Source organism: Mangifera indica, chromosome 6 (assembly GCF_011075055.1).
Source record: "Mangifera indica cultivar Alphonso chromosome 6, CATAS_Mindica_2.1, whole genome shotgun sequence".
NCBI classification, from domain to species: Eukaryota; Viridiplantae; Streptophyta; class Magnoliopsida; order Sapindales; family Anacardiaceae; genus Mangifera; species Mangifera indica.
In genome coordinates, this window is record NC_058142.1 from 7,002,719 (window position 1) to 7,023,533 (window position 20,815).

At 32.6% G+C, this 20,815-nt stretch overlaps 2 protein-coding genes across 8 annotated transcripts; one reads left to right on the plus strand and one right to left on the minus strand.

The window, feature by feature from the left end:
- Nucleotides 1-1,235: 1,235 nt before the first annotated feature.
- LOC123219379 (tRNAse Z TRZ4, mitochondrial-like) lies at nucleotides 1,236-14,547 on the minus strand. 6 transcript variants are annotated; one of them, XM_044641315.1, is made up of 14 exons: nucleotides 12,050-12,190; nucleotides 11,733-11,952; nucleotides 11,172-11,259; nucleotides 9,673-10,066; nucleotides 8,858-8,950; nucleotides 4,809-4,853; nucleotides 4,634-4,688; nucleotides 4,407-4,447; nucleotides 3,785-4,290; nucleotides 3,547-3,691; nucleotides 3,389-3,439; nucleotides 2,709-3,112; nucleotides 1,723-2,329; nucleotides 1,236-1,585 (listed from the first exon to the last, which is right to left on the minus strand). In XM_044641315.1, exons 4-14 carry the CDS (start codon nucleotides 9,811-9,813, stop codon nucleotides 1,301-1,303), a joined length of 2,373 nt encoding a protein of 790 aa, XP_044497250.1. In that variant the 5' UTR covers nucleotides 9,814-10,066; nucleotides 11,172-11,259; nucleotides 11,733-11,952; nucleotides 12,050-12,190; the 3' UTR covers nucleotides 1,236-1,300. The 6 variants fall into 6 exon arrangements, with proteins under 6 accessions (XP_044497250.1, XP_044497251.1, XP_044497249.1 ...); XM_044641316.1 differs by lacking the exons at nucleotides 11,733-11,952; nucleotides 12,050-12,190 and adding an exon at nucleotides 14,498-14,547; XM_044641314.1 differs by lacking the exon at nucleotides 11,172-11,259 and having other exon boundaries at nucleotides 11,733-12,189.
- A 1,034-nt stretch (nucleotides 14,548-15,581) lies between these two features.
- LOC123219383 (putative disease resistance protein RGA3) lies at nucleotides 15,582-18,908 on the plus strand. Of its 2 annotated transcripts, none has more exons than XM_044641327.1 (2): nucleotides 15,582-18,582; nucleotides 18,685-18,908. In XM_044641327.1, the coding sequence occupies exon 1, from the start codon at nucleotides 15,680-15,682 to the stop codon at nucleotides 18,539-18,541; it is 2,862 nt and encodes a 953-aa protein (XP_044497262.1). In that variant the 5' UTR covers nucleotides 15,582-15,679; the 3' UTR covers nucleotides 18,542-18,582; nucleotides 18,685-18,908. The 2 variants fall into 2 exon arrangements, with proteins under 2 accessions (XP_044497262.1, XP_044497263.1); XM_044641328.1 differs by having other exon boundaries at nucleotides 18,696-18,908.
- The last annotated feature ends 1,907 nt before the right edge of the window (nucleotides 18,909-20,815 follow it).

Genomic DNA, 20,815 nt, shown 5'->3' on the forward strand with positions numbered 1-20,815 from the left:
TCGATTGTATAGTTCAAAAGCAAAACAAAGACAAATTGTGTTAAAAGCAAACAATATTTTGACAATAAGATGAATTATTAGACCTGATGTTATAGATAATGTTATAAATATTTTGTGTTTTTTTAAACGATAGTAAAACACGAAGACTGGTTAAATAACCCCTGAACTCTCTCTTAAGTTATAAAGACACGTTTTAGGTTGTAAAATCCAAAAATAAAAACTATGAAGAATTATTTGTTCAAAGTAGACAAACTTTTAACAATAGATAGATAGTAGGTTAGGTTGTTTGACCATAACCCAAAATGTTTCTTGATGAGTTATATGCTAATAAGTTCTTTGACAAATATTCTATTATCTTTCCTTAGTGATGTAAGACATTTATACTTATTTAATATCTCTTCATTATTTTATTAAGTAACATGTAGGAACAATTGAAAACCATTGCTTGTGGTTCTTAAGTTTACTTTAGATTGTAAATCAAAGTCAATGTTCAAATATAGGTTTAAAGGTCATACTTCTTAGTTAATGTGGAGCATTTGAAAATTACAAATTGTAATGACTGAATTATGATAGTTTATAGAAAATCTCCCTATGCTACAACAATTAAGTTAATTATTGTATTTAATTAGACATTATCGATACATTTGATTGATTCATTTAACAATGAAATCCATATAACAAATGATAATATACCCAAAAAGCAAACTTCAATAACATTACACTTATAATAACTCTTATAGGCCATTTGATTAAAGAGAATAAAAAATTATTTTAATAATTTATTTTTTATTATTGATGTTACTTTATTCAATTTACAAGTAATAAAATATTACGGTAATATTTAATTACCAATGATGATGTGATAGATAATGTAAAAGGTAATAAGAATACTAACTCCATTTTAAGTATTACAAGATTAGTAAGATAATTTTAAATTATTTATTATTATTTATTTATTTATTGGAACAAAAATACCTTCATTCTCAATTAATATAACAAGTAACATAAATAATATTTTAAAATAATTATATCAAAGATATTTAAGTAAGATAATATTTTGACATTAGTTTATTACATTTAATCGAATATAATAATTATTTATACATACAAATATTTATCAAATATAATAAAAATTATATCAAGTAATCTTTTAAGTAATTTATTTTGTTAATAATATTTTATTTTTAATAATTAAAATATTACTTAAATCAAACGTTTAGGGTTTTTTTCAACAATTATCTATAATGTGGATTTATAGATCATTGTTAAATTAATTAAATATGCAACTCATGCATACATGTCAATGACATTGCGGAACATGGTCGAACTCATCTTTAGAAAGCAATTTAAAGTATGGAAGAAGTTTAGGGAGGACTGGCAAATCTGCTAGGTTGATACTCATCAAATCAAAAGATATGCATGTTTTATGCATACCTACATCATCAACCACAGGAATCTTTGGATATCTTTGGCTTAAATGTGTAAGAACAGTCCGATAAGCACCAGACCCGACTTCAATGGCTTCATCTGTTGTGCTATGTCTTTTAGCTACAGCATCCATCACCATGCCAACCTCAAAGGTTGCCTGCAACATTATAAACACACCACAATCAGCAGCTGAATGGTCATCGCCTAGGGCCCTAAATCTAAATGAGGTTTAATAATCATTAATTGTATAACAACCATCGTACAAATAAAATTGAAATTTATTTTATAACATGCCTCGTGTATAAGAATTGTCGCTCCACGGGATGCTTCTGTTAGTGTGTTGCAGGGCCTAGTATCACCGGAATACACAATCTTCCACCCGGGTATCATTTTTCCCACTTTATTGATTCTTTCTGCTGCCTTCAAAACAATACCAAATGCCTCTTGACAGTGCACAACAGGAACACTAACCAAGGTCTCCAACCCTGCCTTGCTGAGCACTTCCTTTAGGCTCTTTAACAATGGAAAAGCAGTTGATTCATCGGAGAGAGATGACTCAGTATGGAGCTCATTTTTGTGGTTCAAATCATTGTTAGTATTAGTGCTTCCCTGTGCCAAAGGATCCTTATTCAATTGTTCAAAATCAACCCAGGAAGATTCTGTAGTGTATCTACAGTTAATGAATTGCATATCTAAATCTTCAAATGATTGATATGCATCCAGGAAAGCCTTAAGTTGTGATGGGCCTACAACGAGCAATGGTTCATGAGACTCGCCCTTCAGTAAGTCATGTCGCAGTGAAAGTATTCTTGCCAAACCAGTATGGTGGTCAGCATGAATATGAGAAATCCAAATACACCTTAGATTCCTCAAAGCACTGTCAGCGCCCTTTACACCGTATCTTTAATTACTCAAGCAGACAAGCCACAACAATAAGCTTTGTCAATTTGAAAGAAAAAATAATCAGAAAATGACGCAAAACTTTATAGCAAAAGTACCATGTAGGAAAGTGTTGCAATATGTAAACGTAGTTGTTGCATTATACTGACAAATCTGCTGATAGGAAGATTATTTATTTTTAAATTATTAGCTTTGTCTTCGTATCAGCAAATTATTTGGTTTTTCTGTTTAGAGTTTTTTATTTAAGGATATGCATTGAATCTAGAAATGTCATCAATAATTTGCCAGCCCAAATTACCTGTCCTTACTAAAATTTTTTTCCTTGTAATTTTTGTGCTGTTTATGTGCATATAACACCAGAAATTTTTCTAAGTTCTTACCTTCTTTTCAGTTGTCCCAGGGTTCCGTCTCCACAATCTAACAGCAAGCTTCCTTTGGAAAAGAGATTAATATAGATAGAGCTAAAGTTGCGGTATTTAGAAGGGCGACATGAACCAGTCCCCAGAAGAACAATCTCCAAGTCATCTTTCTTTACGTTCTCTAAACAACTAGGAAGTATATTCTCATCCAACCATGGTTCTTTGATCATTACTTCATTTTCATGCACATAAGATACCGCCTCTTTTGTTTCTGGAGGCTCTTGCCAGATCTGGCTGACATGTTTTGCAGCATCTGCTATCTGTGGAATTTCTGATAGTAATTCATCCATTATTTCTGAGGGTGCAACTAGACTTGGACTACTGGTTCTATCAAGTCCAAGATGAGCATGAGGAAGCAGAGTGAACTGTTCAACATAGGAATTGGGTGATATAAAGAGTTACCAAATTAGGTAATGTAAAAACAACGGAATTGTAACTCATTGTGTTCCTGATCTATTGTTTGAATTTGTATCAATTTTCATATTCCTTTTTCTTTCAATACAATTCCATCAAGTAAACATGCTCCTGTGGCATTATATTTTGTCAGACAAGATTTCCTTTGAATAAAGAAAGCTTTCCATCTAGTATGAATGAAAGCATAGCGTATTACTGACAACAATGTAAATAAAACTATTTCATACCTTGAGGAGATTTTCAGCAGAAACACTATTAGGAACCCTTGAAACAGGACCCTAGTGAAAAAAACAAAGAAATGAACTATTGAGTTCCTCAAATATTTCAGACTTAAACTAACAACTTTTAATAAATGCATACATTGTCTTATGATGTTAGAACAAACCTCGGTAGCAGTTTTGTCTGGTGAGGAATTATTAAGAGGTTGAAGAGACAAAAGACCTGGAGATGGAAACAACTGTGGGCAGAGGTAATTAAGTGCTGTTGATAGTTTTGCACTGGATTTCAGAATTGAAACCTTTGTATTCTTCCTACAAACACCATGAAGAATAACCAATGAGAAAAAGAAGAGATATCACGTTAATTACTTTTAAACAAAAACAATGTCAAGATAAAGATCACACATTTCATGGCCAGCCATAATATGTTGGGCTGAACCAAATCTCTTCATCCACTTCTGGTAATCTGGGGTGCCTGTCACAGAATTAGGACTTAAATGAATGATACAGTTCACAGTCTTGGAACATTCTGCATAGTAACTACTGAGAGATTCCATTGATAACAACTCCAATAAGTGGGCTCCTGTTGGGCAGTCGACCAGGAGTACAATGGCACCACCATTTTCAGAGTCAAATTCGCCTAAGATTTCAGCCAATTCACAAACATATATCACAGACATTTCTCCAGGCTTTACCGCTGATCCTTTAGAGAAGTTTGGTTTTAGGAGAATGGCTGATATTTTCACCACCTTATTATCGACAAGAACAACGGGGTCGATTAAGTCTGCTAGAGCAGCACCATCAGAGGATGGAGATGAACCAAAGATGTGCATGTCAACAATGGTAGGTGGAACAAAAGACTTCATTGCATCGATTAAATACTTGAGATTGGAAGGACCCCATACATTGACCTTTAAGCAAACAAATGAAAATTTTGGTTAAAGGTGATACACCAAGAAAATCAAAATCTTAATAAAAAATTATCAAGAAGAAAGGCAGTAATACATGAGGTCAGGTTAATACTCACAGAGAGTGGTCTTTCGATATCCGCCAAAGTGAAAAGAAGACCTGTGAGGTAAAGTAAGAATTCAGCAATTCAGGGACTCTTGCTGTTATCCCTTTGTATGAGCAGTCCTAATACTTTGTTCGTGATACGGCATTAATGCCTAAAAACTTTACATTGCAATGGTCAAAACAAGTCTATGCCAAAAAAAAATTACGAATACATCACGGTTCCTGTAGCAAAAGCCTAACCTGGAAGTCCAGCTGCCGTCTCTGAGCAGACACGAGAAAGAAATATGTAATCTATCTGAAGAAAGATGCATAATATTATCAATTACTCTGGCATTAGACAGAAGATGAACACACTCAAATATATATATATTGACATAAGAAGAAAGAAAAAGAAAAATAATGATATTTTTTTTACCTTGGACAATTTAATGTTATGCTCTGTACAGAGTCGTTGCAATCCCTGCAGTTGAAGTATTGAATTAGGTAACAAAACATTGATTGATGTTCATATGCCACTGTGCAAAACAACTTTCTCAACCAGAAACTTGCAAGTGACAAATTCAAAATTATTTGTTATGTCTTAAACTGTTTAATAAGGGCAGTTCTGTAATTTTGTAAATAGGGCCAGTTTAGTCATTCTCTATACATGGGCAGTTTTATCATTTCCCAATAAAGATATTTTTACCCATAGGTATATAAATCGAGGGTTATTTCCATAGATATTATTATCGATTGAATCATTTAAAGAGTTTGGGTGTTTTGCTCCTTTAGGGTTTTTGAACCATTTTGAATCATCCAAATTTTTATACATAAATAATAACATATTATTATATGATTAAATAGTTAAAAATTAAAGATAAAATAACACTCAATATATAGTGATACATCATCATTTATATATAAAATTATGTACAAAAATTATATATATAATATTATTGTTCAATTTTATGAGCCAATTACAAAGTTAGCTCACAAAAAATGTATAGCCGGACTGACAAACAATGAATGAATATTCCATATTGATTCTTTCTTATACGTGTACATTTAATTAAGCAGGCAGTCAAAAAAATTTAACCTTTAATTAATTAATATATAAAAGATTTCTAGTACCTTCTTCACCAATAAATTCATTTAACTTTTTCAAATACCTTTTAAGATTTCTAGATATTATTATCTAGACATGGTCTTTGGTTAACAAACCAGTTTATTGGAAGGTTAAAAGATATAAATGAGTTTTCAAAAGAAAACCAAACCCCCAATGTGTTGAGAAAGCAATATTTAAATGTAGGGTGTGGTTGCAAAATGGTTCTCACAAGTAGTTGACATTGATTATCATGAAGTTCTTTCACCTATTGCAAAACATTCATCTATTATGTTGATGTTAATTGTTGTTATTTTGCTTGATATGGAATTAGAACAGAGTCTGTTTACTACATAAATTATTATATGTTTTAAAACTGTTTCCCAAGAAATGGTATAGAAAGTTTGATAATTATGTTTTGTCAATTGGTTTTTCCACATGTTATTTTCAGAAATATGTCAAGGATAGTTATGTGTACTTGCTTATACACGTTGATGACATGCTTATTGCTTCTAAAGATTCGAAATAAAAGATTTAGGTACAACAGAAAGAATTCTAGACATGAATATTAGAAGAGATAGAACCAAAGGGATATTAACACTATCTCTATTTGGATAAATTAAAAGGTGTTAGAATTGTATAATGTGTTAAATGTCATGTCAACACTCTTACGTGAATCCATTTCAAAATGAAATCTATTTTGAATGATTTCTCTTCTGTCGAATATGATTTTATGAAGAAAATTCATTATTCAAATATGATTAACATTTTGATGTATGCTATGATAGGTACTAGACTAGACCTGATGTTACTTATGAATTAATTTGGTGAATGGGTTTATATTAAAGTTTATAAGGAACACTAGAATGCAACAAAATAATTGCTGAGATATATAAAAGGCCTTGTGATGTTGTATGAAATATTGTGCAAATAAAACTAACTAATTTCTTGTGAAAAACTAGTGTAGTTTTGATTTTGTAGTAGATGTAGATTGATTAAGATCTTTAACACGTTATATTTCACATTTGGTGGAAATGTTGTAAGTTGGAAAGCAATTTGCTACACATTGTTGCACTGTCAACAACAAAAGCATAATATATTGTTTTAACAGAAGCTATAAGGGAAATTTTATGGCTTAAAGGAAAAATATATTGCTATTCACTTGCCAATGAATAGTGCTTCCATGAGAGGATAAAACACAATGATGTTTAGGGTACATTTTTTAGAGACATTTTGGCCAACAGACAAGTCAAGGTAGATAAGATTTCATCTGAAGAAAATACAGTTGATTTGTTAACCAAAAATGTGTCAGTGAGTAAGTTTAAGGTTGACTTACACAATATTGAATGTGTCTAGTGTTCAATTGAGTCTGTAAGGAGTATTCTCTCATTGATATTCATGTGTCAGTTTAAGGCAATGTGAAGTTTTGTTATATATGTCCTGAAGTGTATATTAAGGGCAGTTTAGTCATTCTCTATACATGAGTTGTCATTTCCCAATAAAGATCTTTTTAACCCTAGGCACATAATTCCAAGGTTATTTCAATCAATTTTATTATCAGTTGAATCCTTTACGCTGTTAGGGTTTATGAAATCTCTTTATCTCTTTAAATTTTGGTTGAATCTGATGAGAAGTCTTGTATTCCTTCTAAGTTTCTTTTGTTTCAGTTCATCTGCTTTAGTTGTTTTGAAATATTAAAGGTATTTTAAACGGTAAGCTGTAATATTCTCATATATTTTCATGGATTTGATTAGAGAATCTCCTCTACTTTGGATATTGGATTTCATAAAGGATTTCTTTTATGAAATTCAAAGCAAGTAAATTGATTTTTGCATTTCATCTTACTTTTTTGCATGTTCTTTTATTATAATCTGAAAATAGATCCTAAAATCTACAACAATTATCTAAAGGAGATAATCACGGCCCCATTAATGTGTTGAATCCATGGTAGTCGAATTGTGTATCATATTATATAACGAAAATCTGATTTTCTGTATCGTGTATTGAATATTGTATGTATTGCATGATACAACTTTTAAAAAATAAAAGGTCGAATGACTACTTCCCACCCAAGGTTTGATACAAAACCAACTTCTTACCCATTAACTATCAAAAATTCAAATATTTATCTATCTGTTAAATTTTGTTGTTACAATTAGAGATAAAATTATCATTTATCAAAATATTTAAAAAAACTAAAAATTTAGTATATTTTCCTCCTAAGTTTAAAAATCTAACAAATTTTGCCCTACTCAAAGTTTGAAAAATCAATATTTCATTTTAAGGTTTTTCTAGCCACCATTGCTGGTGGTCAGAGCCAGAGATGGTGACATTCTCTCTCCCTTTTGGCTTCTCTCTCAATCCCACTCTATTCTTGGCCATCACCCACTGACCAAAACCACCAACCAAGACGCGATTCCAAACGGTGACAAAATGTAAATTTTTCTAGACGGTGATGAATAAGGTTTTTCCAGATGGAGTAGTTTTTGTCTGAGATGAAAATAAATTGTGTCTTTGTTTGGAGATGAAGAAATGTTTTCGTTAGTCAGTAATGGCAGAGAATAGAGCAGGATTGAGAGAGAACTTGGAAGAGAGGGAGAACGTCGTCGTCCCTGTCTCTAACCATTAACAGTGGTGGTTGGAAAAATCTTAAAGTGAAATGTTGATTTTTCTGAATGACTTTGGGTGGAGGCAAACTTGTTGGAGATTCTTAAACAGTGGTGGTTGGAGGGAAATGTTGATTTTTCAAACTTTGGGTGGAGGCAAACTTGTTAGATTCTTAAACTTTTGAGGGGGGGGGGGGGATGGGGTAATAATTTTTAAAAATATTTTAATAAATGACATTTTACCTTTGATAGTAATAACAAAATTTAACAGACGGGTGGGTTTTTGAGTTTTCAATAGTTAGTAGATGGGAGATCGAGTTTGTATCAAACTTTTAATAAATGACATTTTACCTTTGATAGTAATAACAAAATTTAACAGACGGGTGGGTGTTTGAGTTTTCAATAGTTAGTAGATGGGAGATCGAGTTTGTATCAAACCTTGGGTGGGAAATAGTCATTTGGCCAAAATAAAATAATAAAAAAATCTAATTGATACGTCATCATTTTGGAAAACACCACAAACATCATTGAAAAATTAAGATTTATCATATATGCCCTTACTACATAGTCATTTTATCTAAAAAATGTAACAATCTGTTTTAATGATATGTATCATATCGTAGGATCTGTATCGTATCATACTATAAGTCTATTGTATCGTGTTGATTTAATACACTTTATGGTACGTATAATTTTTTTCACGTATCGTATCGTATTCTATGATATATATCATATATCATATGTTACTGATAACTATGGTTGAGTAGGAAATTTTACCTCTCCAGCATTAAAAATATAACTTTCTTGCTTGTGAAAGAAGAGCAGGACCGAAGGCGAAGTCTCCTGAGTATCCATTCCATTCCCCAAAATCTATAATTATAAAGAAAATATCAAAACAGAAATTACAGATAAATTAGAAACTTCACTTTTATTTTTAGTAAAAACTCAAGAAACCGACCGCACACAAAGCCACAGTTGAACAAAACCCCATAGAATGAAAAGCGCTAAAAGCAACTATATATCCACCTCCTTTTTCAATAACACCTTATAAGCCCAAAATCTAACATAATCCAAATAACGAAAATCCAAAATCAAACTAGTTGTTAATATAGTAATCGAATCGTGTATTATATCGTATATTAAAAATTTAATTTTTTGTATTATATATCATATTGTAGAATACACTTTTTTAAAAATAAAATAATAAAAATTTTAATTGACATATTATTATTTTAAAAAATATCACAAACAGTCTTAAAATTTTAAAATTTTTCATATACACTCATATTACATTATCATTTTTTCTAAAAACATATGTATAGATTCATATCGATAATATGTATTATATTAATTCAATACACTTAAAGATATGTATTGTTTTCTATCTGTATCGTATTGTATTGTATAATATCGATAACCATGACTATTAATACCAAAAACCATAATTTACTAGACCAAAGTTACAACAGAACTAGGAACTGTAACTCAATCTTCAACTAGACACGTTAAACTCAAAAAACAAAGCAAACCCAGTTCATTGAAACGAAAATAACCAAAACCGACGAAGCGAAAAACACACAAAAATTCATTACCTGGACATATGAAATAGTGTTAGTTGTGTTAAGCTTGGGAGCTTTGGGCTGGGGTTTCATATTGGGCTTGTCATTACAGTCAGTTCCCCCATTCCTTCTTTCGTCAAATCCAAAAGAGGACTGAGTTTTACTCTCTTGCATTGTAGCAACTCCTATGGTGTGTTAGCTCTTCAATAGCTATTGCATTGGCTCACTGATTACATGCCATTCCACTGTAATATATGTGTATGTAGTGTTTTCCCGCCTTTTACGACATAGTCCTATCTTGAGTCTTGATATGATATGCTTCCTGCATTGACTCGCCTTAATTGACGGGGCATGCAGATAATCATTCACTCTGATATGACCTGCCTGTTGACATATTGTATGGGCCTGCGAAGACTTGTCCCATATTCTGTGTGTATGATTAAGATTCTGTAAATAAACATTCACTTGACGTTGCTTTCGATTTTAATTTTGAAGAAAGGTGTTGCAAACAGGCTAAATATGCATTGTCAGCACTGACAAATAATGGCCAATTATTCCACACCAACGACAAAGATTTTGGTTGGTTACAGCTTTTGGTTTCGTCGTTTACATAAACTTTCAAGCCTCTTTTTATAGTGGGTGTCATTGTTGAACCAATTTTCTTTGATAGTGTTTAATTGGCTCGATTGAGTACCTCCGCTTCCTAGTGGTGGGACTACATTTTACTTGGTTATCACCACATTTTAATATATGATCCAGGAAATTAATTAATCATATACCTGAAATATCTTGGGCTGGATTCGATCCAACTTGGGGCCAGCTCGAGATTCGATTTGATAGAATAATAACAGAGAATTGCTAATAGAATTAACACAGTGTCATAAGAGGATTGAACAACATCACTAAGGAGATAAATAGTATCACCAAATAGACAAACAAATTGATCTAAAGTTGAACTGTTGAGTTATGACTCTAACTCAAGATTGTCTCGGTCAAGCCCTGAGATTCACCACTAAAAATATCTAGAGCTAATCATTGAATTTTTAGTCATCATTTTGACGTCAGTAAAACTAAGTATTAGTAGAGCTATTCTACTCGGAACTTTCAGAGGACAATACACTTTGCTAGGAGTATTGAATATCAAAATCACTTTTATCAATCAATTATTGCTTATTAAGAAACTGTTGAAGCTATGAAGCAGTGAAGTTGGCTGCTGAAAATTCTGCATTTTTTGAAGATGGTTCTGGTGCAGAAAGCTGAAGATGATATGGATTATTTTTTGCAGCCTTTAAAATGGTGACAAATTTCCTTAACTATTTTGTAATGTTTTTAGTTAGAATGCAACCAAACTAAATTGTATTTGTTATGTTAAGTGTACTTTGACTTAAAGTTTGGTTAGCTTGTAAGAATTTGTGTGGATAAGCTTAATTTAAGCTGCTTTTGTACAGGGGTTAGAAAAGCTATGTAAATATACATGTATGGCAAAGAAATGATAATGTTTTTTGTCACAAAAAACAAAAGAAAAAGCGGACCTCCGTTCCAGCTCTCTGTTTTTTTTCTGCTTTTTCATTTTTCTTGCTTTTCTTTGCTTCCAGATCTCCATTAAAAAATCAACAGAAACTACAAGCACAAAATCTATGACATCATCTGACTCATCGATTGGCATCTCATCTTTAAAAAGCAATTAAAGATGAAGTGATTAATGCATAAGACTGATTTCATCTCATCAATTGGCTTAACCAGTAGAAACAGAACCAAATAATTCGCAGAATTAATAGCAGGCAGATTCATATCGATTCATACAAGAAGTGATTAATGCATAAGACTGATTTCATATAGCTTGGACACATGCCATTTGATATTTATGAAGATATATTATCGACTGTAACAAGCTGGTGTGTTCCTTGTTAAGTTAATTTACTGTCGTAACTGTCATGTGTTAGACTCTGTTAAATATTCTTGACGAAATGAACAAGCAAAGTATGCAATTGATGATCTTGTAACTATATGAATTTAATTCAGCACCCAACAGGTCATCTCTTTGGTAGTATCAAATATGTATCTTGTTTGACTCATTCAGAATTCGAACATACCTTTTTCTAGGCTTTCTCTGCCGTTATATATCTTCAAAGCATCCAACAAATACAGTGAAACCTTTTTCGAGCATCTGAACCTCCTCTTCTCTCCGATGAAACTCATCTCTTCTCCTCCTTCGTTTTGTCCTTCTTCCCACTAGTTGTTGCCTCCTTCCAACTATCTGTTTCGCGATTCTTCTCACTATTGGTTCCCTCTTTCTCATTTTTTATTCTTTGCCTGCCAAAATGGATTCAAAGCCTGAGAAACATTAAACACCTTTACACTACCTGATTATATGTCCTATTAATAAGCTGCATCCTCTAAATCCATTCACCTGTGTTTTAAGGAAAATGAATTACAAAGAGAGAAGTAAATAACATAGTTATTAACTATTGGGTTTTGGAGAGTTTTTTTTTTTTTTTTTTTTAACTTTTCTGATCGAAGGCATGGGTTATAATTTACATTTGCCAGCTCTGTGGTTTACAAGGGTAGAAACAATTTCATTAGGCTTTAGTGTATATTTTATATGGAGACTTTAGTTTGAATAGGTCGAACCAGTTCATATTTACAGGCTTACAGGAGTAAAAACTTAGTTTCACTGGACATTTCTTTATGCACCCTTTCAAATAATTTAGAAGATAAAAAGTTTGCACACTAAATAAAAGGGAAAAAATAATAAAGGTAAATTGTTCTTACATTATGTAAAAAAATTTGTACATTTTTAAGGTTGTACCTTTTTAATAAAATTTTGGTATTTATAATAAAATCTTTATATTTTTCATATTTATGTGTTTTCCAATGTTTTCGTTTCCTACATTTTTTAATAAGGGCGTTTCAATGTTTCACTGTTTTCCATTTCGATGCTCTACTTAAATGGCGTGTTAGCTCTTCAATAGCTATTGCATTGGTTCACTGATTACATGCCATTCCACATTTGTGCTGTCTTATGCTATATGACATTTGGGAAATGTATCACTCTTGAGTCTTGATATGATATGCTTCCGGTTAGGATTAGATTCGAATCGAGTCTATTCAAGCTCAAGCTCAAAATGAGCCAACCCTATATAAGCTCAGTCGAGCTTGAGCTACTCGCTAAATTTTTCAATTAAAAATTTTGATACAAAAAGACGTTGTTTTGATCAATATATATTAAAACGATGTCATTTAAATAACGAAATAGTTAAAAACTCGAGCTTGAAACGAGCTAAGCCGAATTCGAACTGAGTTTGAGCTTGACTTCCAGGAGCTCGACTATATGCAAACCTCGAATCCAACCCTACTTCCGGCATTGACTTGACTTAATTGACAGGGCATGTAGATAATCATTCACTCTGATATGACCTGCCTGTTGACATATTGTATTGTATGGGCCTGCGAAGACTTATCCCATATTCTGTCTGTATGGTTAAGATTCAGTAAATAAATATTTACTTGACGTTGCTTTCGATTTAATTTTGAAGAAAAGGTGTTGCAAACAGGCTAAATATGCATTGTCAGCACTGACAAATAATGGCCAATTATTCCACACCAACGACAAAGATTTTGGTTGGTTACAGCTTTTGGTTTCGTCGTTTACATAAACTTTCAAGCCTCTTTTTATAGTGGGTGTCATTGTTGAACCAATTTTCTTTGATAGTGTTTAATTGGCTCGATTGAGTACCTCCGCTTCCTAGTGGTGGGACTACATTTTACTTGGTTATCACCACATTTTAATATATGATCCAGGAAATTAATTAATCATATACCTGAAATATCTTGGGCTGGATTCGATCCAACTTGGGGCCAGCTCGAGATTCGATTTGATAGAATAATAACAGAGAACTGCTAATAGAGTTAACACAATGTTATAAGAGGATTGAACAACATCACTAATGAGATAAACAATATCACCAAAAAGACAAACAAATAAATTTAAAGTTGAACTGTTGAGTTATGACTCCAACTCAAGATTGTCTCGTTCAAGCCCTGAGATTCACCACTAGAAATATCTAGAGGTAATCATTGAATTTTTAGTCATCATTTTGACTGTCATTACAACTAAGTATTAGTAGAGCTAGTCTACTTGGAACTTTCAGAGGACAGTACACTTTTATAGGAGTACTGTATATCAAAATCTCCTTTATCAATCAATTATTGCTTATTAAGAAACTATAAGCACAACATCTATAACATCATCTGACTCATCAATTGGCATCTCATCTTTAAAAAGCAATTAAAGTATGGAAGAACTTTAGGGATGACAGGGAAATCAACTACAGAAATCAAGGTTAATGTTCATCAAGTCAAAAGTTATGCTTGTTTTATGCGTGTGTACCTAATCAACTACAGAAATCAAGGTTAATGTTCATATTCTCTGGCATAAGAATTTGATGGGTTTGTACTCAAAATGAATCAAGATGTGGGCACATCTGGAGCTCAACCAGTAGAAACAGGTTCAAATAATTCACAGAATTAATAGCAGGCAGATACATATCAATTCATACAAGAAGTGATTAATGCACAAGACTGATTTCATATAGCTTGGGCACATACCATTTGATACTTGTGTAGATATATTATCGACTGTAACAAGCTGGTGTGTTCCTTGCTAAGTTAATTTACTGTCTTCACTGTCATGTGTTAGACTCTGTTAAATATTCTTGACGAAATGAACAAGCAAAGTATGCAATTGATGATCTTGTAACTATATGAATATAATTCTGTAACTAACAGGTTCCATTATTCATCTCTTTGGTAGTGTCAAATATGTATCTTGTTTGACTCATTCAGATTTCAAACATACCTTTTTCTAGGCTTTCTCCGCAGTTATATATCTTCAAAGCATCCAATAAATACAATGAAACTAATTGGTCCTTTGGTAATTATATATGTGAAGAGATGGGATGGAGATCATCTAATTACAACTTTTGTACATCTTCCCTACAGATGATTGTTAGCCAAGTTTTGTTATGCTTCTGGGTTATGTTTATGCTTCAATAATAATAAAATTTCAAGAAACAATCTAAACTACTGTAATTTGAACCAAAACAGGAGCAAAAGTGAAACTCTCCATATGAGTTAGGCTGCATAAAAATATTAGCAGCTTCCCACATACAAAGATGTACTGTATAACGTAACTGATCAAAATCTGTGAAATATGTTTAAAATCATGTTTTGATCTTGGCACTGAGTTGTCTTTAGGACCCACAAATTGGCGGGCCCGAAGCATTATATCATGCCAAATTGACAACGAAAGGAAACATCAATGGAAAAGAGATCGATAAAGGAAGTGGGATTCAATCAATTGGTGGCCTGAGCCTTTGAACTTTTAACACTTTAATGTGCATTAAAGATAAAAAATAACGTGGCCATAATACAACTTCTCTTTAATGGGTATCCGATGTTTTTTTTCTTTTAGTAACAAAGAATCCCACTCAAGTTAGATCGCTACTTTTATGAGACCGAACCAACCAAACTGGATAGAACAAACCTTGAGTCCAATGATGAACCTTACAAAATATTTGATCTTGATATGTTATTAAAAGAGACTTAAACCCATACTTACAGAGAAGTTGTCTCATAAACGGTTTATTTTCAATTGAAGTTATATAAACTACTGCTACAATTTAGAGAGAGTGTTAAATGAAATATATATTATAAGTGTATGGTCATCAGGAATGATACAATTTATTTCACAATTAATCAGTTTTGCAATTTTTTTTTTAAATCTTTAGATGTGTATAACGTGTATTTGTATGATATTAAAATTATTAATAACTCATTGATGTGCTTTCACACAGCTGGAAAGGATAAAAAGTAATGAATAATAAAACAAAATAATTTGTAGCAGCATGTACTGTATAATATTAAAATTCATTTCACGCGGATTGTGGACAGTGGAGTATTACCTGACACAGAGCTCCATGTAGTGTTTAAGCAGCAGCATGTTCATAAAACTATTCAATATTGTTTACCATCTGTGAGTATGGCTGATGCAATCGTTAATCTTGCCTTGGAGCAGCTGCTTCAAATCACTGCTAAAAAGATAGGGGAAGAGGTGAGGCTAGTTGGTAATGTCGAAAATGAAGTGGAAAATCTTCGGAGAAATCTTAAAGCCATTCAAGCTGTGCTAGTTGATGCAGAGGAGAAGCAAGTGCAGGACGAAACTGTGAGAAATTGGTTAGATCAGCTCAAAGACACATCCTATGACATGGAAGATGTGTTGGATGAGTGGAATACTGAAATCATGAGGTTGCAGGTTGAAGGAGATCCTGAAGATGCTCCTGCTCCTAAGCAGAAGGTACCTTCCTTCTTCCCTTGTTCTTGCTTTGGTATCAAACAAGTTGTTTTGCGCCGTGATATAGCACAAAAGATAAAAGAATTTAATGAAAAACTAGAAATTATTGCCAAAGAAAAACTTAGATACAATTTCAAGGAGACGAGCATTGAAACATCTGAACGAGCTCGAAGTACGTCTTTAGTTGATGAGACTGCTATATGTGGTCGAGAATTTGAGAAGAATCTTTTAGTGAGTAAGTTGTTAGATGAGAGAAATGAAGAACAAAAAGACCTTCCTGTCATCTCACTTGTAGGGATGGGAGGAATTGGGAAAACAACTCTTGCTCAACTAGCTTACAATAATGACGAGGTCAAAAGTCATTTTGACACAAGAATTTGGGTGTGTGTATCGGATCCTTTCGATGAGTTTAGGGTTGCCAAAGCAATCATTGAAGGATTGAAATGTTGTACCAATAATTTAGTTGAATTGGAGTCTCTTTTGCAACATATTCATGAGTGTATTTCTGGCAAGAAATTTCTTCTCATTTTAGATGATGTGTGGTCAGAAGATTATGATAAATGGAAAAAATTTTATCATTGTCTAAAGAATGGCTCCCATGGTAGTAAAGTTTTGATTACGACAAGGAAGAAAACAGTTGCATCTACTATGGAGTCGGTTAATCCTATTATTATGAAGGAATTATCTGAGGAGGAATGTTGGTCGGTGTTTAGACGATTGGCATTTTTTGATAGGCCTCCCAAGGAGTGTGAAAAATTAGAGAAAATTGGAAGGGAAATTGTTGCAAAGTGCAAGGGCTTGCCGCTTGCTGCAAAAACTATTGGCAGTCTCCTACGATTTAAAAGAACAAGAGATGAATGGCAACGAATTTTAGATAGTGAAATTTGGAAATTGGAAGAGATTGTGAAAGGTCTTTTATCACCTTTGATGTTGAGTTATAATGATTTGCCATCTGGGATAAAACAATGTTTTTTATATTGTGCTATCTTTCCAAAAGATCATAATATAAACAAAGATCACTTGATCAAATTATGGATGGCTCAAGGTTATCTCGGGTTTGACAATGATACAGAGATGGAAGTAATAGGCCAAGAGTATTTTGATCATTTAGCATCTCGATCATTCTTCCAAGAGTTTCAGAAAGACGATGATGAGAATATCATAAGTTGCAAGATGCATGATATAGTTCATGACTTTGCTCAATTTCTCACTAAGAACGAATATTTTACTGTGGGAATCAAATGGGGCAGTGAAGATCTAGTCATAAACACTTCCAATGAGAAAGCCCGACATTCTATGTTAACGCTTCACGTCGAGGCTACATTTCCCATCTCCATTTCTAGCATCAAAAGTTTGCGGAGTCTTTTAATTGATTGTGAAGGTTCTAGGTGTTCTATGCTTGATGATGTTCTACCAAATCTCTTTGGTGAATTGACAAGTTTAAGAGCATTAGACATAAGTGCAAGAATCGTAGGAGCAAATTTGATTGCAGCGATTCCAAAAGAGGTAAAAAAATTGATACATTTGAAATATCTGAATTTGTCTGGTCAGGGTGTGGAAGAGCTTCCGGAAACTTTATGTGAGTTATACAATTTGCAAACTTTAGACATTTCTGAGTGTACAAAGCTTAAAGAATTGCCTCAGGGGATGGGGAAGTTGATAAACTTGCGGCATTTGATTAATCTTGGAACATTTTCATTAAGGTACATGCACAAGGGAATTGAGAAATTAACTTGTCTCCGAACATTGATTGAATTCGTCAGCAGCAGTGATGGCAGTAAAGCATGTAGTACTCTTGCGTGCTTGAAAGATTTGAAACATTTAAGAGGAAGGCTTAAAATTAGAGGGCTAGGAAATGTGACCAATGTGAGTGAGGTTAAGAGAATGCAAATTCTCAGCAATAAGGAACACCTCTTCTATTTAAAGCTATATTTTGATAAAGATGGAGAAGGAGAGAGGAAAAATGATGATGATGAGTTACTTCTTGAGGCTTTGCAACCGCATCCAAATTTGGAGAAGCTAGATATAACAAGTTACAGAGGCAGCACTTTTTATTCTGATTGGATCATGTCATTAACCGGACTGAGGGAATTGAGTCTTACCTGCTGCCCAAATTGTATGTATTTGTCTCCCTTGGGAAAATTGCCATCACTTGAATCACTACTTATACTTGTAACAAGCGTGAAAAAACTAGTTACGAGAATCGAAAACGATGGTGCATTTTCATCATCTACATCAGTTATTCTCTTTCCCAAGTTGAAAGTTCTTAACTTCTCGTGCAATTACAAATGGGAAGAGTGGGATTACGGGAATTCAATCTTGCCATGCCTTACTTCTTTGTTAATCGATCGTTGTCCAAAATTACGTGCACTGCCTGATGGCCTTCTCCAGGGGGCGAAAAATCTACAACTTTTGAAGATTGAGAACAGTGATCTTTTGGAAGAACGTTACAGAAAGGGAACAGGAGAGGACTGGCAAAAGATCTCCCACGTTCCCAACATCAGATTCAATCTTTCATATCTGCAAGGAGGCCCACTCCCACTCCGTTGAGTGCTCAAATGGCTGCAATTACTAACCATCAATCCACAAAGGTAACTTCTCCGCATCCTCTAATACTTAAAAGTAATGTTAATAGTGTGGAATGAGCAGAAATTTCGGATCTTTTACCTGTCTTTGACAAATTTTAATTGTAGGAGATGTGCAGAAATATTGAGCATGATGGTGGTTGCAGTGTAATGCTGAAAGGAACAGAGGAGATAGTTATGTAAAAAGGAAGTTGGATTTCACTTGTGTTACTCTTAATTTGTATGAGTTGTGGTTTGATTTTCTTCATAAAGTTGTTTGTTTTTAGCGTGCTTGGACAACTTTCTTTGTCAATAATTTGCATGTAATAATAAATGGTGTGTTTGATTGGAAATTAGGTGTAAAATATTAAATATATGTTATATGGTATGAGCTGAACATATTGGTTTATATATATTTATGTGTATGGTTTTAACTTTCATCTCTCTCTCTGGTATTACTTAAAATTGTTATGTTTAGTATTATCCTCTTTGTTTATAAAGTTGTGTTTAGATTTTTTTTTTGTTATAGTTTGTGGATTATCATTAATTGGTACTTAGAAAGTTTTAAAAATATATATATATATATCTCACATTTGCTATCTCTCAAACATATATTTATTTCTTTGTCATTTGTGATGAAATAATTGCTCAATATATGATATAATAAATTATGTTTTCTTGTTGCCAGCTTGTAAGCAATCAAGCTCCTGGGCAAATAATAATATATACTTAAAAATATGTACACATAATATTATTTTACGTAAATTTCAATATTCAATACATAAATAGATGGGCTGCGGGCTTTAATCCAAGTGAATGAACCTTCACAATCTATTGCAATTAATTACAGATTTCCACATTACATGGCTTTCAAATTGCCTGTTGGTCCTGTCTTACACCAATAAATGGCTATAGGCAACCAAATTGCACCAATATTTGTTTTATGTATTTTTCAGAATATTCTTTATGTTAATAATATGTAATGATTTTTTCCCATGTCGTGAAATTATAAAATTAATAATTAATTATCTTTTTAACTTGTTATGTTTTTGACAATATAAATATTCTAAATTATTTTAATTAAAAATAATGGTATTGTTGTTCTAAAAAAAATTAAAACTATATGCATAATCTTTGATAATCTTTAATACTTAAGGTAATTAAATTTTAATAAAACTATGTGCATAAACTTTTATTATATAATTATATAATTATGATGCATAATCTTTATCCAATTACCCTATTTTGATTTATTACTAAAATATAGATTAATGAAATAATTAATTAAATGATTAACCAAATGTTCATTCATTTTTATTCAAAACATAAAGTATTTAATAACAAATAACTAATGAATAACATCTATTACTTCTTTTTCTTTTTCTCTTTTAATACATAATTAAAAAAACTTAAATTCTGTAGGCCAAGTGGTTACAAAACTCCAACGACTGTTTTTTGTTTGAGTATTCTGAAGTACTTCTTACATAAATAACACACAAAACCACAAAATTACAACTTTAAGTCAATGTACAGATAGTCTTACAGAATAGAAATAAAAATAAATAAATAAATAAATAAAATATATTATTTGGATTATGTCAAACAGAAAAATAAACCTCTGTTCATCCGTCTAGAGATAAATTCTAGTGATTCACTTGAACTAGATATAGCAAATGGACCGGGCTGGCCCACGACCTGGCTTGAAATACGAAAAAACAGCCTGACCCAGAGGACACGACCCGATATTTGCATGATATTATTTACAATTATTGATAACTCATTGATGTGCTTTCACTAAGCTGGAAAGGATAAAAAGTAATGAATAATAAAACAAAATAATTTGCAACAGCATTTACTGTATAATATTAAAATTTATTTCATGCGGATTGTGGACAGTGGAGTATTACCTGACACACAGCTCCATGTTGTGTTTAAGCAGCAGCATGTTCATAAAACTATTCAATATTGTTTACCATCTCTGAGTATGGCTGATGCAATTGTTAATCTTGCCTTGGAGCAGCCGGTTAAAATCCCTGCTAAAAATATAGGGGAAGAGGTGAGGCTAGTTGGTAATGTCGAAAATGAAGTGGAAAATCTTCGGAGAAATCTTAAAGCCATTCAAGCTGTGCTACTTGATGCAGAGAAGAAGCAAGTGAAGGACGAAGCTGTGAGACATTGCGTTAGAGCAAAAGTATGTGTTAAAAGGAAATCAAAGAAGGAGAAAGGAAGAATGACAAGTGGCAGCCAGCCAAGGGGAGTA

Coding starts and splice junctions, on each gene's coding strand:
- LOC123219379 (XM_044641316.1), bottom strand. CDS start 9,813: ATGCAAGAGAGTAAAACTCAGTCCTCTTTTGGATTTGACGAAAGAAGG. Junction 4,689..4,808: donor ATAACATTAAATTGTCCAAG/GTAAAAAAAATA, acceptor ATCTTTCTTCAG/ATAGATTACATATTTCTTTC. Junction 3,440..3,546: donor CAGACAAAACTGCTACCGAG/GTTTGTTCTAAC, acceptor TTTTTTCACTAG/GGTCCTGTTTCAAGGGTTCC.
- LOC123219383 (XM_044641327.1), top strand. CDS start 15,680: ATGGCTGATGCAATCGTTAATCTTGCCTTGGAGCAGCTGCTTCAAATC.